General features: G+C 36.4%; 1 protein-coding gene across 2 annotated transcripts in view; it reads left to right on the plus strand.

The window, feature by feature from the left end:
• Positions 1-22,784, plus strand: part of ZZEF1 (zinc finger ZZ-type and EF-hand domain containing 1) — a 59,487-nt gene that overhangs the window by 4,180 nt on the left and 32,523 nt on the right. For both annotated transcript variants that reach the window (XM_082776033.1, XM_082776034.1), the window contains exons 2-24: positions 600-744; positions 1,856-2,050; positions 2,968-3,139; positions 3,818-4,017; positions 5,104-5,314; positions 6,714-6,830; positions 7,811-7,989; positions 9,032-9,130; positions 10,166-10,257; positions 11,287-11,435; positions 11,973-12,084; positions 13,350-13,565; positions 14,529-14,629; positions 14,970-15,139; positions 15,920-16,053; positions 16,340-16,410; positions 16,866-16,980; positions 17,647-17,806; positions 18,714-18,835; positions 18,919-19,029; positions 19,934-20,100; positions 20,747-20,828; positions 21,447-21,648. In XM_082776033.1, the coding sequence (XP_082632159.1) occupies positions 600-744; positions 1,856-2,050; positions 2,968-3,139; positions 3,818-4,017; positions 5,104-5,314; positions 6,714-6,830; positions 7,811-7,989; positions 9,032-9,130; positions 10,166-10,257; positions 11,287-11,435; positions 11,973-12,084; positions 13,350-13,565; positions 14,529-14,629; positions 14,970-15,139; positions 15,920-16,053; positions 16,340-16,410; positions 16,866-16,980; positions 17,647-17,806; positions 18,714-18,835; positions 18,919-19,029; positions 19,934-20,100; positions 20,747-20,828; positions 21,447-21,648 (3,322 nt within the window). The remainder of the gene's footprint in view (positions 1-599; positions 745-1,855; positions 2,051-2,967; positions 3,140-3,817; positions 4,018-5,103; positions 5,315-6,713; positions 6,831-7,810; positions 7,990-9,031; positions 9,131-10,165; positions 10,258-11,286; positions 11,436-11,972; positions 12,085-13,349; positions 13,566-14,528; positions 14,630-14,969; positions 15,140-15,919; positions 16,054-16,339; positions 16,411-16,865; positions 16,981-17,646; positions 17,807-18,713; positions 18,836-18,918; positions 19,030-19,933; positions 20,101-20,746; positions 20,829-21,446; positions 21,649-22,784) is intronic.

Below are 22,784 nucleotides of genomic sequence, written 5' to 3' on the forward strand. Positions count from 1 at the left end.
ATCTTACGGACTTCTAACTTGTTCCAATGTTTTCATAAATACTTTGATAAACTATTTGAAGTTAGTATTCAGTGCAGGAGGACAGCATATGGAAGGAAATGCACTTTAAAAGCCTGGTTCTAGGGATACTTTCTTTTTTTAAATAAAGATTTAAAACCTGAAAGAATTTGAATGGGCGCATTCAAAGTGAGGTAGGTGTAGCACTAATGAGTAATGGATTGTACTGCTTCTAGAAGAAACTTGCCATGTAATGGAGGAGATTTTTAACGTTCTTTTGTGAGTTCCTTCTCAGTCACAGATGCTGGGTGGATGGATAGTGCTGATTCACTGGTATAGAAGACGTGCTGTCTCCACCTAAGTATAACTACAGTTGACTTTTATAGGAAGGCCGTGCAAATGCCTTAAAACTTGCTAAAGATTGCAGATTTTCAACGAGGCTGTTTGCCATTGTCTTTAACTCAATACCGCAGAAAACTGATTATTTTGATTTCATTTGATGGTGTTTTAATGTTTACTGTTAAGGCTTATATGCAATACCTTGAATTTCTGCTCGAAGTAATCATGCTGAAATAAATTTTCCTTTTTTTGTTCCTCTTCAGGCTTTTGCACAATTTGATGCTGAAGGAGATGGCACCGTGGATGTGGAGAATATGCTGGAGGCTCTCAAGAATTCTAGTGGAGCTAATCTTCAAGGGGAGCTGAGCCATGTCATCAGGCAGCTGCAAGCTTGTTCCCTTGTTCCAGGTGAGAACAGAGTGGCACAAAAATGTTTTCCCAAATCCTGCCTCTATATAAGGAATGCTGCTTCAATAAACTGCTTTAATAGTGTTTCTTGTCCTAATCTTGTCAAACCTCTAGTCCGAGCTGTTCTTGCCTCCCTAGTATCAGACAAGTGAAATTGTAAATTAAAAATGTCCTATAAATACATCCAGCCGACTTACTTTCATAAGTAACCATTATTTTCTTCTCTGTGTGACTGAGGAGCTTCTTGTCCTTGTTTAGTTTTATCTCGCAGACAGAAAACAGTTTCTTGCAAAATTCTGGGGAGTACTTAACTAATGCAGTAATAGTCTTGTACTTGCTAGCTGGAAGAATAAATCCTCCACTGAGTCTGTGAGGTGATGAGTCATGTACTTTATCATTATATTGTTATGTAGCTTTTGGAATCCTGCTAAAACATATTTCACGTTTGATAGCATATATTCTGGAAAGCGTCAGTTTCCAGAATTTGAATTCTGGGATAAGTATCAGTTACTGTCTTTCCTTCCAAGCTTTTAATGCTAAGTGGCTAAAGGGGATTTGCCTTAGAGGATCAGACAAGAAGTGTTAGAACTGGCTGATAAGGAAGTCAGCGGAGAGTACTTTAGGGGTATTATTTGATACATCTAAATATGCTGTGATTCAGAATACCACTGGTAAGAAGCTGAAATTTCTTACGTAGGTGGTAGAAAACATTAGGCACCTCTTTGGGAATAATCCATAGTGCCAAAATCCACTAGTGCCTAGTGTAGCTCAAGGTGAGTGATGTGAATACATCACCTCTTCAGCCAAGCAGCATGCTTCAAGGTAAGGGTTTAGAACTTTTGGGACAGAAAAGTAAGTATAAAACTAAGATTTTTGGTGATTGTTTTGAACCCTTTCAGACATTTCAATGAACTGGCAAGTTATTTACAGTCCTGCTGTAGAGGTTGCAAACTTGAGCTACTGCATATGGTGGAATATGGTTCCAGTATCAGCTCTCATGCTTCATTTGAATTTACAGGGTAGTAAGAGGTAAAGGGGAAAAATGATGACCTGATTGCTGAAAGGTCAAGCCAGATGTTGCAACAAAAGTGGAAATAATATCTCTTTCTAGGTTTCATTGATATATTTTCTGAATCAAAAGAGCGCCTTGGTCTTCATGCATCAATGATATTGAGATTCTTGCACCGGAATCGAATTTCTAGTACTGCCATCCCATACCCGGTGTTGGAGTACTTCAACAATATCTGTACTATGCGGTCGTCTGTGTTGAAGGATTCTTTAGATCGACTTCTCCTAAAAGAGAGAGGTATGTAACGTTTTCTCTTTTTTTCCAGAATGGTAGTGTAACCATAGCTTGAAGAAGAGATTGCAGATACATTAACAAGTTTTATTTACTGTTAAATCTTTAACAGGCATGACTTCATGTTTTTATGAAGTTGATCTGCACACTTCTTATTTTTTTTATTTACATTTTTGAGGCTCATAAATTAATTTCCTAACTGCCTAGCATTCCGAGTAACACACTTGGGTGTTTCTCCTCTTTTTGGTGACCTGTTTCAGAATGGCAATTGCTAATTTGTGTTATTCTTTATCCAGTCAAATATCTCTACTAGTTGCAGGAAACAGTTTCTATATGGGGATGAATGTTTTCTGAAGCTGACTGTTCAGTATTAAAGTAACTGTTCTGGGGTGGCAGTAGTGAAACTTTTGTTATATTTCAGATGAGACTTTCTTGGTGGTTTCCCTAGAGGAAGAGATCCTTTTCTTCCTCTTGAAGCTTGATTTCATGGTATTTTCAGATCTCTGCGCTTTTCTTGAAACAGATCAAGTCATCTTGGGGAAACAGTCTGCTTTGTCCTTTCCCTAGAATAGCTGGATTAAGGTTTTCTCCATCATAAGTTACTTTTTTCTCTCATCTTTTTGGATTTTGGCATAAAAATAAAAAGTGCTGATGAGACCAGAAAGGAAATGAGGAGATAGAGATGGAACTAGAAATAAAGTTGGTATTTTCATACTGCAAGTGGTAAATTAGGACTATTGCGTTTTCATCTGAAGTAAAAGTTTTCTGTCTTTTATTTTCTGTCAGAAACACTTCTCCAGGAGCTCCGTCCTATGCCACCAAGTCAATTCGTATGATATTATAATAAAAGTATAATGATTCTTGAAAACAAGGAAAATAAGAATGTTAGGAGTGATTTCTTTTATTATTTTTTTTTTTTTCAGAATACCCCAGTGACTTGAATGGCAATCAGGAGCTGGACAAACTGAAGTCTGTCACAAAGTGCTATACTCACATAGAAACCTCATCCAATTCTGCTGATATTGACAAGATGACAAATGGAGAAACAACGTCCTTCTGGCAGTCAGATGGGAGCGCTCGCTCACACTGGATACGGTGAGTGTCGCAGCAATGTCCAGCTGAGTTTTGTAGGTCTCACAGCAGGAGTGTAACTGGAAAAAATCTGAGAATTACTGAGTGACAGATGAATCTATTTGAAAACATGTCATGGATTTCTGCATAAAGTTTAAAGGCCTAATGAAGCCTTTAAAGGCCAAGCATCTTCCATGCTGATGCACATGGTTGTTTAGCTAAACTTTCCAACCCATATTACTGTGGTTAGTGCTTGAACGGAAGTGCTTTGACACCAGCTAGACAGTTACTGCTCCTTGAAACAGAAATATTTAGTGATTCTTTGGTCTAGGTGTTTTTTTGTTTGTTTGTTTGTTTGTTTGTTTTTGTTTTTGTTTTTGTTTGTTTTAGATTTAAAAACAAAACAAAACAATTTTGTCCATTATTAGCACTACACTTTTATTCCTGAGGAATTAATTCTCAGTTGAAAAGCTCAACAATAGAAAATTATACGGTCTGTCTATCAGAGGTGATGGTCTTTTAAGCCAACAACAAGTTTTCTAACACCTATACCACGATACAGGGTTGGTAATGCCTATGAAGCATTAGATAACTCCCAGTGGATTTATTTATGTTTGCAAAAGTGGAAACTGGGTGAGGCTCTGCTTAAAGTGAAGCGCTTGATTTATCTTTTTCAAAAAATGTTTTTTCTTTGCTTTGCAGTTTAAAGATGAAACCAGATGTTGTTTTGAGACATCTGTCCATTGCAGTGGCAGCTAATGACCAGAGCTACATGCCACAGCAAGTTACAGTGGCAGTGGGAAGGAATGCCAGCAGTCTCCAGGAGGTCCGAGATGTTCACATTCCAAGCAATATCACTGGCTACGTAACACTGTTGGAAAACGCTAACATTAGTCAGATGTGTGAGTCAATAAAGATACCATTGGTGTATTGTTTCGTTGCTTTTTTGAAGGTGAAAGTTTGGGTAGGTTACAGAATGATGTGTTGAAATGTCGATCATTAGAGCAGAAGCTCTTGGCCTTACCCGTGAGTCAGAGAAATTGTTTTAACTGTAGTTTAATTTCTTGCCTGTAAGAGAGTCTTCTGAGTCTTTGTCGCGTTGTCTGTAACTCAGGTTAAGGGTTAAAGAGCTAAAATGATTAAAACACGTTTTTAGCCTCTCAGTTTGAAGCCATCAGGCAATGTTAAAATATCTTTGCTTGCAGAGTGAAAGCTGTTAGATAATAGTATCGAGCAAAAAATTGTATCTGGGAGGCTATTTTTTGTACCAAAAGTCTGAAGAGTTGGTTAGGCGGTTCTCGTAAAGCAGTTTATATGCTAAGGACTTCTAAGTAGTGTTATTTTTAAGTCTGTTAGATCTGCGATTGCTATCTTGTAATCACTCAGAGGAGAGCTGCTCCTTCCTAAGACCTTTCTGAAGCTTCAGAATCTTTGTGCCTTCAGCTCAAATAGATACTTTTCCCAAAGACAAACTTTCAGGGCCACAGAAGCAGGCAACAGGGATGTTGTTCCTCAAAAGTAACTAAGAGAATGTTACCTTTGCGAAATGGTCAAAAACTTATGTGAATGTTTTAATGTAATTTAATGGTTTGCATTTAGGCTTTACTCTTTCCTTACCTTCCCCAGCCCCTCCTGACCCAAGACACTTCCTATGTATGTAGGTAAAAAGGTATGATTAGTAGTGGCGAAATAATCTGTAATAATTTTCCACTTTGAGTTTTTTTTTTTTACTACTTTTTTCCTAATTTGTAGCAGTATAATATGTAATGGATCACACAAGCAATTTCAGAGGCTGAATTTTCCAAATCACAGTGTGCATGGTTAAGAAGCATACAAGTGCTAGTTGCCCATATGTGGGAGTACTCTTGTATGTCTGCTGCTATTTTTCTCTGAGGTTTTGCAGTATTTGTGGTTTTAAATATCTGGATTCTTCTACATCTAATCCAACAGAAGCAATGGAAAAAAAAATCTGCTTTCTGTTTTGACAGATGTACAGATAAACATCAAGCGTTGCCTTAGTGATGGATGCGACACTAGAATCCATGGACTCAGGGCGATTGGTTATCAAAGAGTTAAGAAGGTGGGCGTCTCAGTCTGCGATGCTTCGGCTATCTGGTACTGGTCTCTGCTGACCTCTCTGGTAACAGCTTCCATGGAAACAAATCCAGCATTTGTTCACACTATCTTACAAAATACTCAGTAAGTACCAAACTTCATAGTTGGATTTTTTTTTCCACTACTTCCAGCTTTTGTAAACTAATCTACCTTGTGTAACTGGTTTCCACTCCCTCCATTAAGGTATTTAAATGTCTTTTTAGCTATCACATTGTTTAAATTTTTATATTTCACCTTCACATACCAGAACAATTCTCATATCTGTTGTAACTAATCTAGTTGTTAAGCCATGACTGAATGGCTTTGACTCGTAATGTTTTCAAGAAGCCTAGAATTAGATTTCTCTTTGTTAATTTCATTGATTATAACTATTGCACAACTTCCACTTACGAACGGAGCTTGATTTAGCCCATTTTTCGGCATTTTTTGCCTGCGTAACGCCTTGTCATTCATTACATGGGAATACGGTGGTGTGTATGCAATATCTCTGCAGATGCTTGCTTGTGGTGATTGGCTGTTTTCTCTGTAACGTTTCCTTGTTTGACTGCCAAACAGTTCTGCCTGATGACTTGAAGGATTGGAATCCTAATAACATCGCTACACACCCACGTTGACTTTTATAGAGCTTAGTTAGTGTGATACCTCTGCGTTTAAGAGCACCGCTGTCATTAGCTAATGAATACTGCAGGCTGAAGTCCATTAATGCTATCTTTAATTTCTGTCATCTATTCAAAGTCTTTAGAGTGTAGGTGACTTTATATGTGTTCATGTCTGCTCGAGGAATGTTCATAGCTACTTTACTGTAGTTCATAGTTCCTACATAGTTTGGATTTACTGAAACTGAAGGCCTTCAGTTTTGCTACAGTGTAGGTATTTGTTAGCTCAGAATTTATGTTATGTTTCTAATAAGGCCTAAAAACAGTTTTAAAAGAGAAATCTTGGCAAAAATATAAGCATTCAGGAATTGGAAATTCAGTGTTTGGAGTTATAAAGTCCCAGACCAAACTTTGTTGTTGGATAGAATGCCTTTGATGTAACCAACTAGAATTCCTATTTCCTATTTTCAGGGGTTATTAAATTACCTTAGGAAATCAAACAAAAAATCACGTTGAAATTGGTCTGAATGAATTTAAAATCAATTTTCCCCCTTGTTAATGGGTTCTTGCTCAATTCTGGAACTATTTAAAATAAGGTAGTGTTTAGACATTAAGTTATTTCTAATTCTTTCATAGATTTAATTCAAAACACCTTGATTTATTTCTCATTAAATATGAGATTGAGACTACCTAACAATCACTGAAATTTCCCTACCTTCAACACAACACTGTTTTTAACTTTTGAGAAGATTATCTGTGTAAATAGATTCTTTCTTCATTCAGAAGCTATTTGTAGAGACCCACTTGTAAAAAGTGTAAAGATTTAAATGTCTAATTGTAGAAGTCTATTTTCTTTGATTGAAGTTACATTCCATCCTTTTTTCTAGGAAAGCACTGCAACACATGCCACCTCTGTCCCTAACGCCAGGCTCTACAGATTTTTCAAGCTTCTTATCTCCAAATGTTTTGCAAGAAGTAGACAGCTTCCTTATAAGAATAACAAGGTAAGATTGTGTTAATGTATTTTGATACAGTGGAAAAGGGTTTAGAAGAATTTGTATAGCAAATGTATCTTGTTTGTTACTTACCTGCTCTTTATTTTACTATCTTGAAAACTTTAAAGGCATTAAGAAACAGGTACCTTAGATTTCCTGTGTGAGCGTTGGTTGTCTTCTTTTAAAAGCAGTGTCTGCTCCACTGTATTTGGCTTGAAATGTTGTGTGCTAATGTAATTTAATATTAAGATGGTGTGCAATGGCTTAAATGGGGCTAGAGGAGCTTTGATCAACGAAAAGAAATTTCAACTCCTAGTAATTTCAAAGGTCAAAGACTAGTTTTGATTGCGTGGTGCTGTACTGTGATGGAGCACCGAAGGCAATGACAGCAGGCCAAGCTGGGACTACTGTAATACGAAAAAGAAAACTGAGCTGGTATAACTGTTGTTTTTTGTTTGTTTGTTTGTTTAAGAAAAAAATATCCTCAAGTCCTCAGAGCCTGGCTGCTAATACTAAAGGGAATAAAGATTGTGCCAATATTACTGTGTTACTGCTGTTTGAAGAAACCACTCTTTCACAGAGACTGTTGCAAAGCCCAGTCCAAGAACCTAGTGTCCATCCATGCAGGCAGTTCAGGCTGTGTTTGCTAGTCATGATGTTGTCTGGGAAATGTTGGAGCATCCAGATGGCCAAATTCAGGTCATAGGTTCCCTGCTGGGAACTGGGTCTGCACAGAACAGGATGCTTTATTCCTCTGCAGAACTCTCTCTAAAATACCCAATATTTATTATAGCAACTGTAACAAGCCACGCAGCTACTAGGTTTGATAATTTGGTGGTTTAATGACATCAGCAATTAGGTTACCACAGAAGAAACAGATATCCCATATTAAAATTGTACTTGATGCGCTTGTCCTGAGTTTTCTTTTCATATTTTTTTTTTTTTTTTTTTTTTTGTTCCACTTCCCCTCTTTTCTTTCCTCTTCCCAGTTGCTGTACTACTCCAGAGGTTGAACTTACACTCTTGGCCTTTGCCTTAGCCAGGGGGAGTGTTGCTAAAGTGATAAGTTCGCTTTGTACAATCACCGATCATCTGGACACTCCATACAAGGCTTCATCGCTTATCGCTTCTATGGCAACAGTTAGACAGAACCTGCTGTATAAATACGGTAACTGAATAATTGTTGTTTTTTTTACTGTGTGTATGTAAGACAATAGCTTTCACAGTTGGTTTACTTGTTGTTTTGCTGGGGTTTAAAGTGATATTAGACTTACAAGGTAATGACTGTTACCGAGAAGATAGAGCTTGTGCAATTGAACTGCCCTAGGAGTTTGTGATTAGATAAGCTTTCTGTGATCCACGAATTGAACCGGGTGGCATGATCTTGAGGAAGAAGACATGAACTTTGTAGGCAGTGAGCCCTTTATCAAGACAGTGGCAGTGTTTCTATAGTGTTAAAACATCAGATGCCATTTTCTTTTTATTCTTCCACTAACATACTTAATTTTTTGTATGTTTAGCCTCAGTAAATGGTCTCTCTTGCAGACACATACACAAATGTAAAATATTTTAAATATAATGCTGTTAACATCTATTTACAGTTCTTTTGTTTTTACTTTTATAAATTAATCTGAGTATTTGTCATAACTGTAGAGCCACAAATGCTCTGGCATAAGGCAGCAGGATTTTGCTGTATAGACTGTGCTTGTTTGATGAGTCTGTATTTTCAGGTATCAGTTCCTGAGATTATCATTAGTATCTCATGAAGGATTTTCCCCTTTGTTTGCCTTTTAGTACCTTTTGTCAGGATTTTTTGGCTTGTGCCTAAGAGTACATTAATTATTTTATAATTATAGTATCAGTATTTGCTTTCAAAATTTTTGAAAATCATTTTGTTTTTCCTGTAGTTGCTGCTGCTTTTTGCAAGGCAAGAGTGGTGTGTCATGTGTAGTATCATGTAGAATTCCAAACACTTGAAGGACCAATAGTTGTCATGATTTTCCTTCTCCTTCTGTACATATCTAAAGCTCTAACTATAGTAATCTAACATGACTTCTTATACATAAGGTTTTTTCTACTTTTTCTGTCTGACAGTGGTAAAAAGCTCATAGTATTGTAATATTTTCAGTTGCTCTTTGTATGAAGAACTTAAATCAGGCAAATAAGCTATATATTTTATGAATTTGAGAAACCTTGTTTTTCTTGTTTAGGAAAACCATTACGACTAACTTTGCAAGCATGTGATGTAAAGGGAAAAGAAGACAAATCAGGGCCTGAAAACCTCCTTGTAGAGCCATGGACTGGGGATGGTAAGAGCCTGGACTTGAAATCCAGAACATTCAACCATACACAAAGGCTGTTAACAAGGCTGCGGAGCTATTGCATATATATATTTGGCAATACTCAATAGTTTTATGATATGGAAACAAACAAACAAAAAACGATGTGAAAATTCTGTTTTACAACAAGGTGAATCTCTCAGGAACCAGTTTATTGTCAAAACAACAAAAGGATATGATCTAGGGGAGAATTAGTGATACTTCGCGTGAAAGTAAGCAATAAACTGTCACATACAAAATTACACTATAGCACATTTTGTGGCTTGAAGTCATGAATCATTCACTGATGGTTTCCCAAATATTGATGGAGAACTATGGTGGAAATCACTGAGATTTTCACTGACTGTGCATACCTATTAATTCTTCGCTAAAGCCTATCTTTGTTAACAGAATGTTTTTATGTACTGGACACAACTTAAAGAAAGAGAGTTGTGTTTCTTGACCTTATGTGAACTGAAATGTCACATAATCTTTCTGAAAGAAAAACCCTGTATATCAGCTTGTACAGTGCTACTTATAAATGAAAGCTATCATGACAGAAAATCAGGCATGTTCTAAATATTTATTTTACCCCTTTGTATACTTTGGCATATTATTTATTTTTTTAGTTATTTTGTGGTTTGTTTCTGGTGTTTTGTAGGTCAGTTTGAAGAACAGTGAGTTGTATCAGTGAGCAGAACCACAAGCTAAAGTAATATTTGGGTGTTACTAATAACCTTTAATGGGTAACACTCGGAAAGTAGCTGCAAATACTGCAGTCCCAAGAGATACACTGCTTGAGAGACCTATGTATGCTCTGTGGGAGTGTATACTAACATGATACATTTTTTTTTACTTGTCTTTCACTGTGTTATTTGGGAACATGTCCTAATGAGCTACAGAATTTCACTAGAAACACATCTTGTTCTTGTTTCCCCCTTATGAGTCCATCATCTTGGTGTTCTCTTTCAAATGTTTTGCCCTAGCAGTCCCTCCAGCCTCATTCTGTTTCCACTGCTGCTTTAGGTTTTCTTACTGAAACCGGGAAGACCAGAGCAAGTATCATTCTTTCTACTGGCACTGAATCTTCATTTCAAGTGACACAGATTAGAATAAAGGTATGTAGTTTCTCAATGTTTTTCAAGGAGAAGGCTCTCTCTTTTCTCTTTTCCTTTTGGTAGAGTTGAATTTGATTTTTTTTTTTTCTTTTGTATCAACTAAATTTTAAATTCATCATGAAACAGTGGTATTTTGGGGTTTTACTTTTGTGTAAATCACAGGGATCTGAAGAAAACAGAGATCTAAAATTGCTTCAGAGTGCCACAAGCATGCAGTCAAGACATTTATTTTCTTGCTTTTGTCTATGTCTTGTACTATACTCAAGTTATTAAGGTGTAGAGTATTAATTTATTTGTAAGATCATATACATAGTATTTAAAGTAATTTTTCAACTCTGAATTGCAGAGTTTCAAGATATAGTATGTGAGTTCAGATTAAATGAAGGGTTTCTCAAATTCTTTTCAAAGACATCAGTGTAATTTGAACACTCAGTGCAATTTTATCTGGTTTGAAAACAAGATCTTGTGATTAAATCTTGTGGCCAGGAGAAATCTTCAGTGAGATTTCTGCAGCTGAATTTATTTATTTAAGGCAAAGAAATAATTGAATTCCTGGAATAAGAACGCATATTTTAATGTCCAAGGGAATCAAATAAGAATGGAATTCTGGCAATTAAATTCAAACTGGAGCCATAGAGGCAACTGAACTGTTGCAAAGCAGTGCAGGGATATTGGGATACAATTCTTTTTTTTTTCTTTTTTTTTTTTTTCAATTTTAAGTATACAAAAATTAGAATGAAAATTAATATTTGGAAGTGTAGTTATTGTTAGGTTATTAGCAGAGTGATAATTGTAGCAAACATTAATCATGCACATGATCCAATGGATTACAAAAGCTTCCATAACACTTCTCCAAACTGTTTCATTTCCTTCTTTAGGTTAAAAAGTGTTATTCCAGTTTTCAGTTATTCTAGTTATATCAGTTTTGTTAGTACTTAGTTGCTTACTGTAACTTTTTTTTTTTCTGTGAAAACACCACCTTCTTTTGTTGTAATTTTTATGTATGTTTCTCTATATTTGTTCTTTTAGGTTCGAAGAGGTGCTATTGGAGCCCAATGTGGGCTGGTGTTTGCTTACAATAGTGCTTCAGAAAAGTTCCATGCAGAGGAACACTTCAAAAGATTTGAAAGCTATGACAAATGGAAGCTACAGGAATTCAAACAATTTTTAAAAAACAGGTAAAGGGGCACTTTTCCTAATGAAGGGAATATAAATGCTATATGAGGTCATTTTGCAATGGCATATGAGCTACTGAGAATTGCTCCAAATGACTTAAAAATGATGCATGTGTCATTTAATGGTTACCTGTTTGATTTTAATGAGCCTTTGATGTGTTTGATGTGTTTGAGGAAATATATACGTAGGTGTTGATTTCAACCTCTTGATTTAAAAACCTATTTAGAAAAAGATGTAACAAAACAAATGCTCTGCTTACAGTGCAGATCTCTGATAATTTATAGAAAGATGTATTTTAGTTAGTTTTATTAAGTTACTTTATCAGAATTGTTGCTTAGGAGTGAGGGGAGGTTAGGGGCCATGACTATGAAGACTTTGTTCATTGTAATACACAAACTGGAGCACATACAAGGTATGCAAAAGTTTCTCTTCCCTCTCTGTCGTCTTTACAACCATAACGTGTTAAAAATATTTTGGCAGCATATTCAGCTTTGCAGCAGTTTCTTTTCTTTACAAAGTTTATGTTCTTCTATACGTAGAAGCAGCTGTTCATGTGATGATTTGGGAGATGATGATCCTGTTGGCTGGTTTGAAGTGGAAGAAGAGTGGGATGAAGTGGATGTCAAAATGCAACAATGCATAGTTTCCCAGGTAAGAAATGATGAAAATCCATTAGCCCAGTCACAGTGACCAGAGGCTCATCACTGTGCTCTATTGTTATGCCAATTGAAATAAACATAACTTTTTTTGTTAAAGCAGAACTCTTCTGGGTAGGAGTCAAATGGCTTCTAGATAAAAGGATGATTTGACTTTTGTTCTGTGTTACATTCTTTTTCTCTGCATGTACACATATATAGTTGTAGTTAAATGGTACTTCAGGTTTAGAGTTAATGCAAAATTATGTAATTATCCACAGATCAGTGGTTTTATGAGTGAATATTTCTAAGGATGATGTGGTTGTTGCTTTATTCTAGTATCTTTATTTTATATTCTGTTTTTATATTTTAAATATTTTAACTTTTATATTTTATATTTATACAGATAGATACACATTTACCTAACTAGATATCTAGTTGAAATATATAGTATCTTAACTGCATAGTTACAAATTTTATTCTTCTAGAGGCAGATTCTTCAACCCTTGTTTTAAGGGACAAATAATTAGTAAGCAGTTCAATGAGTTAGATTGAATACCTTGAGGAATGTGGGACTTCCCTGTTTCAAGAGGGGCAGAAAATGGGTTTCGATTTATAATGTTTAAGTAGGAAGCTTTGATTTTCAGTCGCATTTATCTTGTTTCTGGTATAAGCTGTTGAATAATTCCCCTGAAGTTTTTTGGACTCTGAAAATTAGCAGAAGTGGTTGTGGGACTTCTCAGAAACCATCATTGCTTGTTAAAGCATTCGGCTGTTGTCTGTGGAACCATTAACCCCTTAGACTTTTGAGTGAGCGGAGTTAGTAAATACCTTTGGATGACAACACTTGCTCTTCCTTTCAGCTTTACGTTTTGTATCTTAATGTGGACAGAGTGAATAAAACTGTTTTAGATATTACACGCTGATGCTCTGCTTGCTTTTAAATGCAGATAATACGTTTTTCTACCTGCAAAAATGCTGTAACTATAGAGCCAAAAAACAGAGTATACAGAATGAATGGAACTGATAATTAACTAACTAACTTTGCAGATACATGCAGAGGTTACAGAACCAGTACTGGGACTTTCCGAGAGTCCAAGTTTAGCCTGAATCTTGAGCTCATTATTTTGAACTTCTGGGGGTGGTAGGCAGGGAACACGGCATGCTTGTCTCTCTCCCAAACCTGCAGTCTCCTCACACATGTGCTCCCATGTCTTGTAAAAGCCAAGTTTAGAGTAACTTTTAAAACCCACTCTTGTGCTGTGTTTTATGTTCCTTTAGTACTTAATGATAAAGTTCCTCTGCACAAGACAAGACACAGCAGAAAGGCTCGGAGTTCAGGGCTTGAATGTTCTTGGGTATCTTCGGCCTATGCGAGAGGAGCCCAACAGGAGCATGAACTGCTTGCAGTGCAGGAAAACTAGTGATGATACAGTGTGTGGCACAACTCTTCTCCTGAAGACACTTCATTTCATCCAGCAGCTTGCACAAGACCTGGTATTTTCACTTCTGTTCTGTTTAAGCTTGTATTTTCCATGCTAAAAGTAATAAAACTATGCTGATAGTAACTGTGAGTGGACGAAGCAAAGTCTTACAAGTGAGTAGTAATAATTATTAGAACCATGCTGTGGAAAAAAAAAGTGCTTTCTGGAAAAAGGCACTCTGTTATGGTTGCTGAAGTTGATTGGCAATATGCTCACCTTGGGTTCTGGAGAGAGTTAAGAACTATTTTTCAGCATCAATGCTGAAATATCAGTGCTAGGTGAAGTAGATGCAAGAGAAGGACACTGCACAGTCTATTAGTGTAACTATTTCTGAAGCAAGTATGGGAAAGGTATAGTCACAGAATGGCTTGGGTTGGAAAGGACCTTAAAAATCATCTAGTTCAAACCCTCATATGTAGGGAGGTAGCTAAGCAAGTTGTATAGATTAAAACATGTTCTCCTTCTTTCAAATAACATCAGTGTCCAAGGTGAGATCTATGTAGTTAAGAGGTATATCAGTGCTGGTATGCACTGATTTATGTCAGCATTGATGTACCCTACTTCAAGGATACATGTCAAAATCATGTTTTTGTTCATATCAAGCATGATTCAGTGACTTTTCAACTTAGATTCTGAGTCCTGAGTGGTCTTATTTTGTCTATTACTTAATCTTAGTTAAATTAAAAGAGGTAGGGGTTGTAAAGACTCTTAATGGGGTGGCGCAGGATAGGGATGTTGTACTAGACATCTGGAAAGAGGAGACAGTCCCTGTTAGTAGCTCTGTAAAGGGAAAGATTTCAGCCAAAGTCACCAGAATATTTTTGATGGTGAGAGAACTTATACTGGAACTCATGTGAGATGCAAATTTATAGCAAGGTAGGCTGCTTTAAATCTAGTGCTTAGATAACTATTTTTTGTGAATTTGTTCTGTTCAGAGTTAACTTTCCTATCCTGCATTTTCTTTGTCTTTTTTAAGGTTCATCAGAAGGAGAGTGGATTAAAATACAAGTCATTTTTAGATTTCACAGGCCTTGACCTGCAGCTGTTCTGGAATTTTTACAATAAACTTCAACAAAAGTAAGTTGCATCTTTACTGTGTGGGGAAGCACTAATCTGTGTGTGCATGTGTAAGTAAAGTATGCTTAGTTGTGTTGCAGCAGGTTGTTTTTTTTCCTAAAGTGCATCACTTACATAAATAACATTTTCCTCCTTCTGCCATATGGGTTTTTAACTATGATGTTGTAGAGAAGCTTGAGATGTAGATTTAGCTGTTAGCAACACTTTTTTTTTTTTTGGCTATGCTGTCAGCATTTTTTTTATCTATCTGAGATAGTAAATCTCATAGCATTATTTATTTGCTATATAAGAGCTTCTCCTTTCTACTTTTTGCTTCTGTTTGTTTTCCGTGTTCTTACAGCCCAAGGGAAGAATGCATCTTTGCTCAAACGTTGCTGTTGCAGCTGCTCCAGAGCTGCTTCTCTGTACTTACTGGAGACAATAAAATTGCTAAACCTCAAGAAACTTCTCAGAACAAAACACCTGGTCACACAGAAGCTGCAGAAGAGCTTTACAGACATCTCTGTGAAGGTAATGTATATTGAATGTATTAACCGTTTTGTCTGTTCTGTTTTGCAAGTGTGTTACAGTAGGTAGAATTTGGAAAAATCTATTTATTTCTAAAGATTAAGCCAGTCACTCTATTCCTTTGTTTCTTCTTCAGGTCAGTGTGTACTAATTAGTCTATCACAATGAAACTTCTCTTGGCGTTTTTATAGGCTTTATGACAACTTATGGCTTGGAAGCAGCTGCAATAGGAAACTTCTTTTGAACCTGTCACCTGCTCAAACCAGCAGGGAATGTGATCCTTTAACTGAATGAAGTTCAATCAGTTCACATATTTCATGTATATAAAAATACAGGCTCTTAGGAGGAGCCTGTAATGTGTACACAAACATGAAAGAATCTGGAGCCAGTGAAGAGAATTGCAATTACACATTAGATTTGGCTGGAAACAGGATTTTACCCTCTTTATTGAAGTATAATTTTTTTGTTAATTAGCTGACAGTCTCCTGAAAAGTAAGCTGGAGATAAACCAGTTTATACAGAATCTGTCACATTTTGAAAGCTTTATTAGCTTTGATAGTTGTCAAGCCATAATGTTCCTTGAATTAATTTATTCAGTGAATAAATATATCCTTAGAGAAATCTTTCTTGCTAAAAGTCAAAACGTTTTCCCCCATTTTTGGTGTATAATATGGGACTGCAAAGACTTGAAGTTGTAACAATTACACATTTAATTCAATTGTGCCGCTAACGTATTATGTATTGATTTGAACTTACCATTTTGTTTTCTTTTTGTATGAGCAGTGGTGGATATGGGGGACAGTAACCTCATGCCAGTGAAAATGCTAAAACAGGAAGTTAAGAACACCTTACTCAGTGGAGCAGCAATCTTTTTCCCCGACAGACAGACCAGGCGAAACCAGCTCTTCACCATGATGGTAAACCATTAAGTGAGAAATTGATTGTTTAGTACCTGCTTTCTTTATGCAGAAAACATCAAATCTGAGTTCTTGTTGTCAAATATTGTATGCTTTGTCTGGTTCAAGTAACATGTTCTTTGTCTCTTTTTACCACCCCATCCCCCTGTAGCTTATCTAAAGAAAGAAAAGCTATACTTGCCTTTTTGATACCAAAAATGAATAGCAAAGCTCAGAAATTATAATTCTTTCTCATAGACAAGGGAAACAGAACATATCATAAAAATAAATGTTTTTCATTTTCTAGAAAAACATCACAGAGCAAGAACATAAGCAATCTGTACATCTTGCCTTCAGATCCTTGTGTACCCACTTCAGGTAAGGGGGTTTGAAATTGAAAATATTTATCTGATACCCCTCATCTGTTAATAAATTTATTTTTAATCCTTTTTATAAATGTAATTCAATTGGAAGACAGTTCTGCACAATAGTCAACTGATTTGCTTTAGACAATACTGCCAGTTAGGATAATTATTAATGGAATAGCGATATAAAATATTCAAGGATTACCATTGGTGCTGAAATCACAGTATGCTGCTCAAAGGCTTTTGCTAGGCTATCTTTCAAATTTTTAAGTGACTATTTGCATTATTTGTCCCTCTTGATGGTTGGTATTGCTTTAATCAGTTTGGATTCATCAGAACCCAGTCGCTTTTAATAGTAATGATACAATAGAATCTCTACAGGTTTATCCTTGTCACAAGGATAGTTACATTTATATTTTGGAACTATGCTACCTGATTTTGGTTAGTAAGAAGGTCTTTGTTTTGTAGTGATCAAGATCCAGGTGGACTCTTACTGCTACCAGAGAAGGGAGTTTCCGCAGATTTTGACATAAGTGAAGTGCTGTCAGTCATGGAAACCCTTCTGCTAGTGGCAGCAAGAGAGGTAAGTGTCTTTGCATTATTCCTCTTCCTGCTTCTTTGCTGTGATTTTTGTCTGCAAACACAAGCTGCATGCCTTAGATGTGTGCTTAAAGAAACTAGTTTTCCAAAATGTCCCTCTGGATGAAGCTATTAATATCTGCTAAGGGCCATAGGGCTAGGTCTTCCAAATGACTGAAATATTTTCCTTCAAGTATTAAAATTTTGTAATAGAAGGGTAAGTAATGTATGGGGTAAGGTGTTTTGTTTCTGTTTTTTGGGGCTTTTATGTTTGTTTTTTTTTTTCCTGTAGCATTTAAGAAAATCTATGGCACCCTATCAACACTAGGAAACAGAAGTAGTCATTCCATATTGAGAGGTTAGATTTGGTCGTGCCTCTAAGGGAGGTGTAAATGGAGGAGAGTCATTTACATATGCAGAAAAATGTGCTGAGAACATCGAGTGATTCACATGTATCTGTTCCTACTTAAAATTGTGATTTATCAAAACAAAATACATTACTTGCCTCATGAAGTTATATGGTTTCATGATGTTATATGCAGTTTGTCAGTTGCATTTCATCTTTTATGTGGGAAGAGTGGGCTGATTACGTCCGTCACAGTTTACCTAGTTCTACAATGTGTCATTCTGCAGCAGAAGAAAATATTCGTTTGTTATATTTATTTTTCAGTGTGAAATGATGATGCTGGATGTTGCACAGCAAGAGAGTGGTACAGTCCTGTCTTCCTTATTCTGGTCTGTTCAAGGTAGCCTCCTTTCATGGTGCTACCTGCAACTTAAGGGAAGTGATAATTCAGCCAAGGATCTTGCTGTAGAAATACTTAAAAACTGTAAGTGCTGGGACCAAATACAGAATTAAATGTGGTACAATATGTGACTTTATGATCTGATTTAATTAACAGCAGTATAGTAAAGGTTCACCAGCAGTTGCCTGGCATATCAAGCAACTTAGAATTTTATCTGTACTGATAATTTTAAGTTGGAAGAATATTCAGAAAACATATCAGTAAGGTTAGGGGTTTTACAATTGAAAGAAAAAATGCAATTACAGAATATCATTTGAACATTTTGGCTTTTTTATATGTCCCTTATTTTGATAGGTTCCTGTTGTGGTAGTATGTTTTAACCTAGATGTTTGTGATAGCAAGAAAAAAGGAACTTACTTATAACGGATGTTCTGCAACAGCATCTCAACAGCATCTTTTAAAATTACGTTTATTTTTCTTAATGCAGCAGTACGGTACTGAATAGTTAATTTGGCCAAGTATTTAATAGAGAAGTGGTACTTGGAATTTTATGTAAAGTCACTTCTTATTTATGTTATTTTTGTATAAATAAGTTCATTGTTTCTCTGTATTGCCTTTAAAAATGTTGTAAGGCTATAGTTAATATTTATTAGTGTTATTTTTCTTAGTTTTGAAGAGGGGCTAGTTACACAAAGATTCTGTCATCATTTTTGGAGTGCTTGATTTAAGTTCTGGTCATTCTTCTTTTTCTTAAGTTAGTGGATGAGTGTGAGTTGTTTCCATGATAGAAATATCACAGAAAAGGTCTCTGAACTTTCTCCCAAGTGTCAGTTTTTTGGGGCAGCGGATGCCTTCCCGGTTGTCTTTCCTGTTCTGCACGTCACCGTGCACTTTAAATAGTGTTCAGTAAAGCAGGTTGTGGTAACAAATCTCTACAGGTTTATCCACCATCCTTAAGGTGGCTATTAAGTTGTTTTTTGTTTCTCTTTAGATGTAGGCCAGTTCCTGTCAAATATGAGAAGGATTCTGCAGTCACTTTTATCCCAATATAGTGGCAAAACAATAGTAGAAAAAATAAGTAACTCTGTCTTCGCAATGGCAACTCGTCAGCTGGTAAGTGACCACTGGCATTTTGTACTACACCCAGGTTACATGGCTACGTGTGTGTTTTAACAAGAACTGTGTTTTTCCCCTAGGTCATCTTCTTGTTGGATTTTTGCACTTTAGACATTCCGTATTGTACTCTGCTAAAAGGATTCAGCACTCTGGTAGAACCACTGAAAAACCTTTGTAGTGAGCCTCATAAGGTAACTAAAGATATAGGCAGACAGTTCTGAATTCTGTATTTCATGCTCTGGTTGTTCTTTGTGAGCATCTACTCCCTCCAAATTTTATTAATGCTTTTGAGTATTTTGCTTGACTGGAACTCTGGTCAATTTTTCTGGGCATTCTAAAAGTGATTTTTAATGCTTATTAATAATATGTGTGCATAAATGCTATTTAATTGTACCATAAAATTTTGCAGTGCATTGCAAAACGCAATAAAGCACTTGTAAGTACAGTGAAACAATAGGAAAATTGCAAGAAAGGCATAGGAAACTCGGATGAGTTTCTCAAAAAGCTATTACTGAGCATTTTGAAAGGAGCTGGAAAGCTTTCACAAGTAATGGGATGTGCAGTGATATATTGAGTAAAGAACTGGAAATATCTCTCTTTGGATATGGAAGTTGAGCAAAGTGACCAGAAGATGCAACTGGAATGAGAACAGAAGGTGGATAGGAGGAGGGAGTCTGAGAATGAAAGAGGAAGTAAAATTAAAAATAGCATATGCTTAGCATTTTAGCTTCATTGCTTGTAGCGATGCTAATAGAGTTTGTATGTCTGTAGTGTAGATGTTTAAATCTGCATTAGTCATCCAGATGCTTTTGTTGTCATTGGAGACTTACAGGAACTTCTGGGGTGAGACTGTCTCCCCCACTGGTAGACTAGATAAATCTTGCATTAGAAGTGCTTCTCTACGTTGCTTATCAGGGATGTTGTTGTGACTGATCTAGGTGTAAATCAATGCTGTAACTTTTTAAATGCCACCCCGTATGTACATCTGGCAGCTTAAATGTATAGACACAAACATCTAGTATGGTGTTTTTTTTGTTTGTTTGTTTGTTTTAATGCTTTCCATTTGTATCTCAAGAGTGTGTTTTTATTATACAGATGGAAATGGAAAGTTGGCAGCAAGAACAGCCTGTGGTATTACGAACATGGACAATGGAATCTCCTCATAACTATGAAAATAATTGCCATGAGGTCTCAGTCTTCCTATGTCATGGGGCAACTTACTTTGAGGTGGAATTTGATGAAAAGTGTGAAACTGAAAGGAGGTAACTTGATCTTGTGCTGTGTTAGATATCAATATCTATTTGCAGGATTCCAGTATCTATGTGCAGAGGGGCAAGTCATGTTCCACTGTGCAAGGAATACTTCTTTCACCCCAAGCGTGCCTTCTCAGTTTCTTCAATGTGCTGCTTAATATACAAGGTGTTATTTTGAATGACTTAGTCTTGTGCTGAAAGGCACCTGTCCTGGCAAATGTGCAGGCATGATGCTTGTATGAATTTTGCATCCTTTGATCTGTTTTGCAATGTTGTAGTGACTACTCCAATTTATGAAATTTCTCATTGTGGTGTTTATTTTGCCTTCTTTAGACAAAACTCTTTGTTTTGTTTGTTTGTTTGTTTCATAACATAGTAGGTTACTGTTTCCTTAAGGCATATGACAAATGTTAAAATTAGTACCCGTTACCAGTTCTGAAGAATTGGGAAAGTTCTACAGGAAAGCAAGTCTGTGTTTGCCAGGACTATTGCATTGAGGCATGAAATAAATTCCTTAGCAATGCAGTTGTAGTTCTGAGACATGTGGTGGGATACTTGGACTCTGAGATGCAGCACTTGTGAAAATGCAGAAGGAAATATTTTCCCCCAGAATTTAAGAAGTAAATTTGGAAGTAATGAATTGCAATTTTCACAGGTATGATTACCTGGAGTTTACTGATGCCAGGGGTGCAAAAACTCGTTACGATACAAAGGTTGGCACTGAGAAGTGGCCTAAGGTGAGCACCTTTAAAATTCTGAACCCAGTGACATATCTAATCTTTGGAAATTCTTACAATTCTTGTGGAAAACCTATTGTTTAAAAATACGTCTGCTTTCCTGCATGTGTGTGCTTAGACTCCCTCCAAGATGGGGGCAGGAGGTGGGGAAGAAGTTCTGCAATGATGCAAATAAAAGGAGCAAATGAGTAAAGAATCCCTTTCTGTTCCTGTTATAGAAGGAGCAGTCAGTCAAAATTAGAAGTAATAATCACGTTTAGCTGTTTACATGGGCAAAATTTATTCTTTGATACTCTGCCCTCATGATTTTTAACATCATGAGATGAGCTACGTGCTTTCCATGGCTACTCCCTTTCTTTGACAAAACCTACTGCTTCTGTATTGTTTTATGGGTCCAGCTTCAAGAGCTCAATCAACTATAAAATTTCGTATTAAGCTATTGATTTGAAATATTACTGGCTTATTGCTGTGGGTTTCTCATTTGCATGGTGGGGAAATCAGATCCGTTATGGAGAAAAGATAATATTGAAAAGCCACGATTGCTGAAGGGAATTCATTACCCTGAAACGTCTTCCTGTCATGTACATTTGGCAAAATGACTGTTTTGTTGCTCTGTAGAAAGTGACCTTTAAGGCTGGCCCACGGCTGCAGTTTCTCTTTCACTCTGACAGCAGTAATAATGAGTGGGGCTACAAGTTTTCCGTCACTGCTTATGGCCTACCAGATGTTGCCGTCTCTTGGGGCCTGGATTTACAGCTTCTTGTATCCCGGTTGATGGGGCGCTTGGCTTCCCGAAGCATGGCACTGAAATCTCTACGAGGTGAGTGCACTTGATAGCTCCAGAAGTTGTGGTGTCATATAAGGATAAGGTACCTTGTGTTTTGAATCCCTTGTGAGGATGAAATTCCTTTTTATTTATCTCTTGACTGACGATGCAAGACTGCTTAACGAAGTTTGGTTATTGGGCTAAGCCTGGTTTTGCGGTCTCTGTGTAGCAAGCTTGATTGCTGTTCTGCTTGACTACCGGGAACGTTTCAGGGTTCACTGTGATCTTTCTAATGTTCAGAAGCCAGTATTAGGAAGAGACAGACGCCTGGAAGTCATTATATTAAGCTGCATTATATTTATAAATTAATATCAGGGTTCGCCCAATCTCCTTCTGTTCTTTTTTTCTTTTAAAATTGTTCCCTAGTGCTGTGATTCACCCCTTAGTGGTGGAGTTAATATGGAGCCAGAAAGCTGAAAAAAATACAGAACAGAGAACAGAAATTTCAGTGATTTAAAATACTTCATGTGAGCATTTGGTATTGATTTAAATTTGAATTCACAAGTAAACTTTGGCTAACTCCAAAAGTTGAGCACACTTAGGATTTGGGTAACTGAAAATAACAAGATGTAAGATGGGTGTCGTAAGAAAAAATAGACATAGATTATTCTTTAATTTCAAAACTAGAACGCTTCTAGGTAGCTTCCTGAATCTGTATTCAATCACCACTTCAGAGTGGTTAAAGTGTTAGAGTTCTTGCTGCAGTCGAGTGGTCAGTACTTACCTTGGAAAATCAGTCATGTTCTTACCTGTGAATTTAGGGAACCAACTGAACTGTTCTTGTCATGGAATATGTTACTCCTTTGTTAATATGCTTACACCTAGCAAATTATTGTATGTATTTAGTAGGAGAAGTATAAAAACTTTAAAGCTACTTGCAATTTTTCAGTGAGTTTCTATGGTTATAAGTAAAGCAAAAGTGTTTGTGAAAATCCTTCCATAATGCAAGATACTGTCACTGTGATGCAAGATATTGATGCTGTCATAAAGTACATGTTTTCTGTATCACACTAGAGAAATGGGAGTTAGAAAATGTTCTTCAATTACTTGTTCAGTCTATTTGCTTTATTTTTTTCCCCAATGGGTGTTCAACGTATCTTATTTTCATCATTCTGTAAAAATGAATGAAA

This window comes from Aythya marila, assembly GCF_965140915.1.
Source record: "Aythya marila genome assembly, chromosome: 20".
NCBI lineage: Eukaryota > Metazoa > Chordata > Aves > Anseriformes > Anatidae > Aythya > Aythya marila.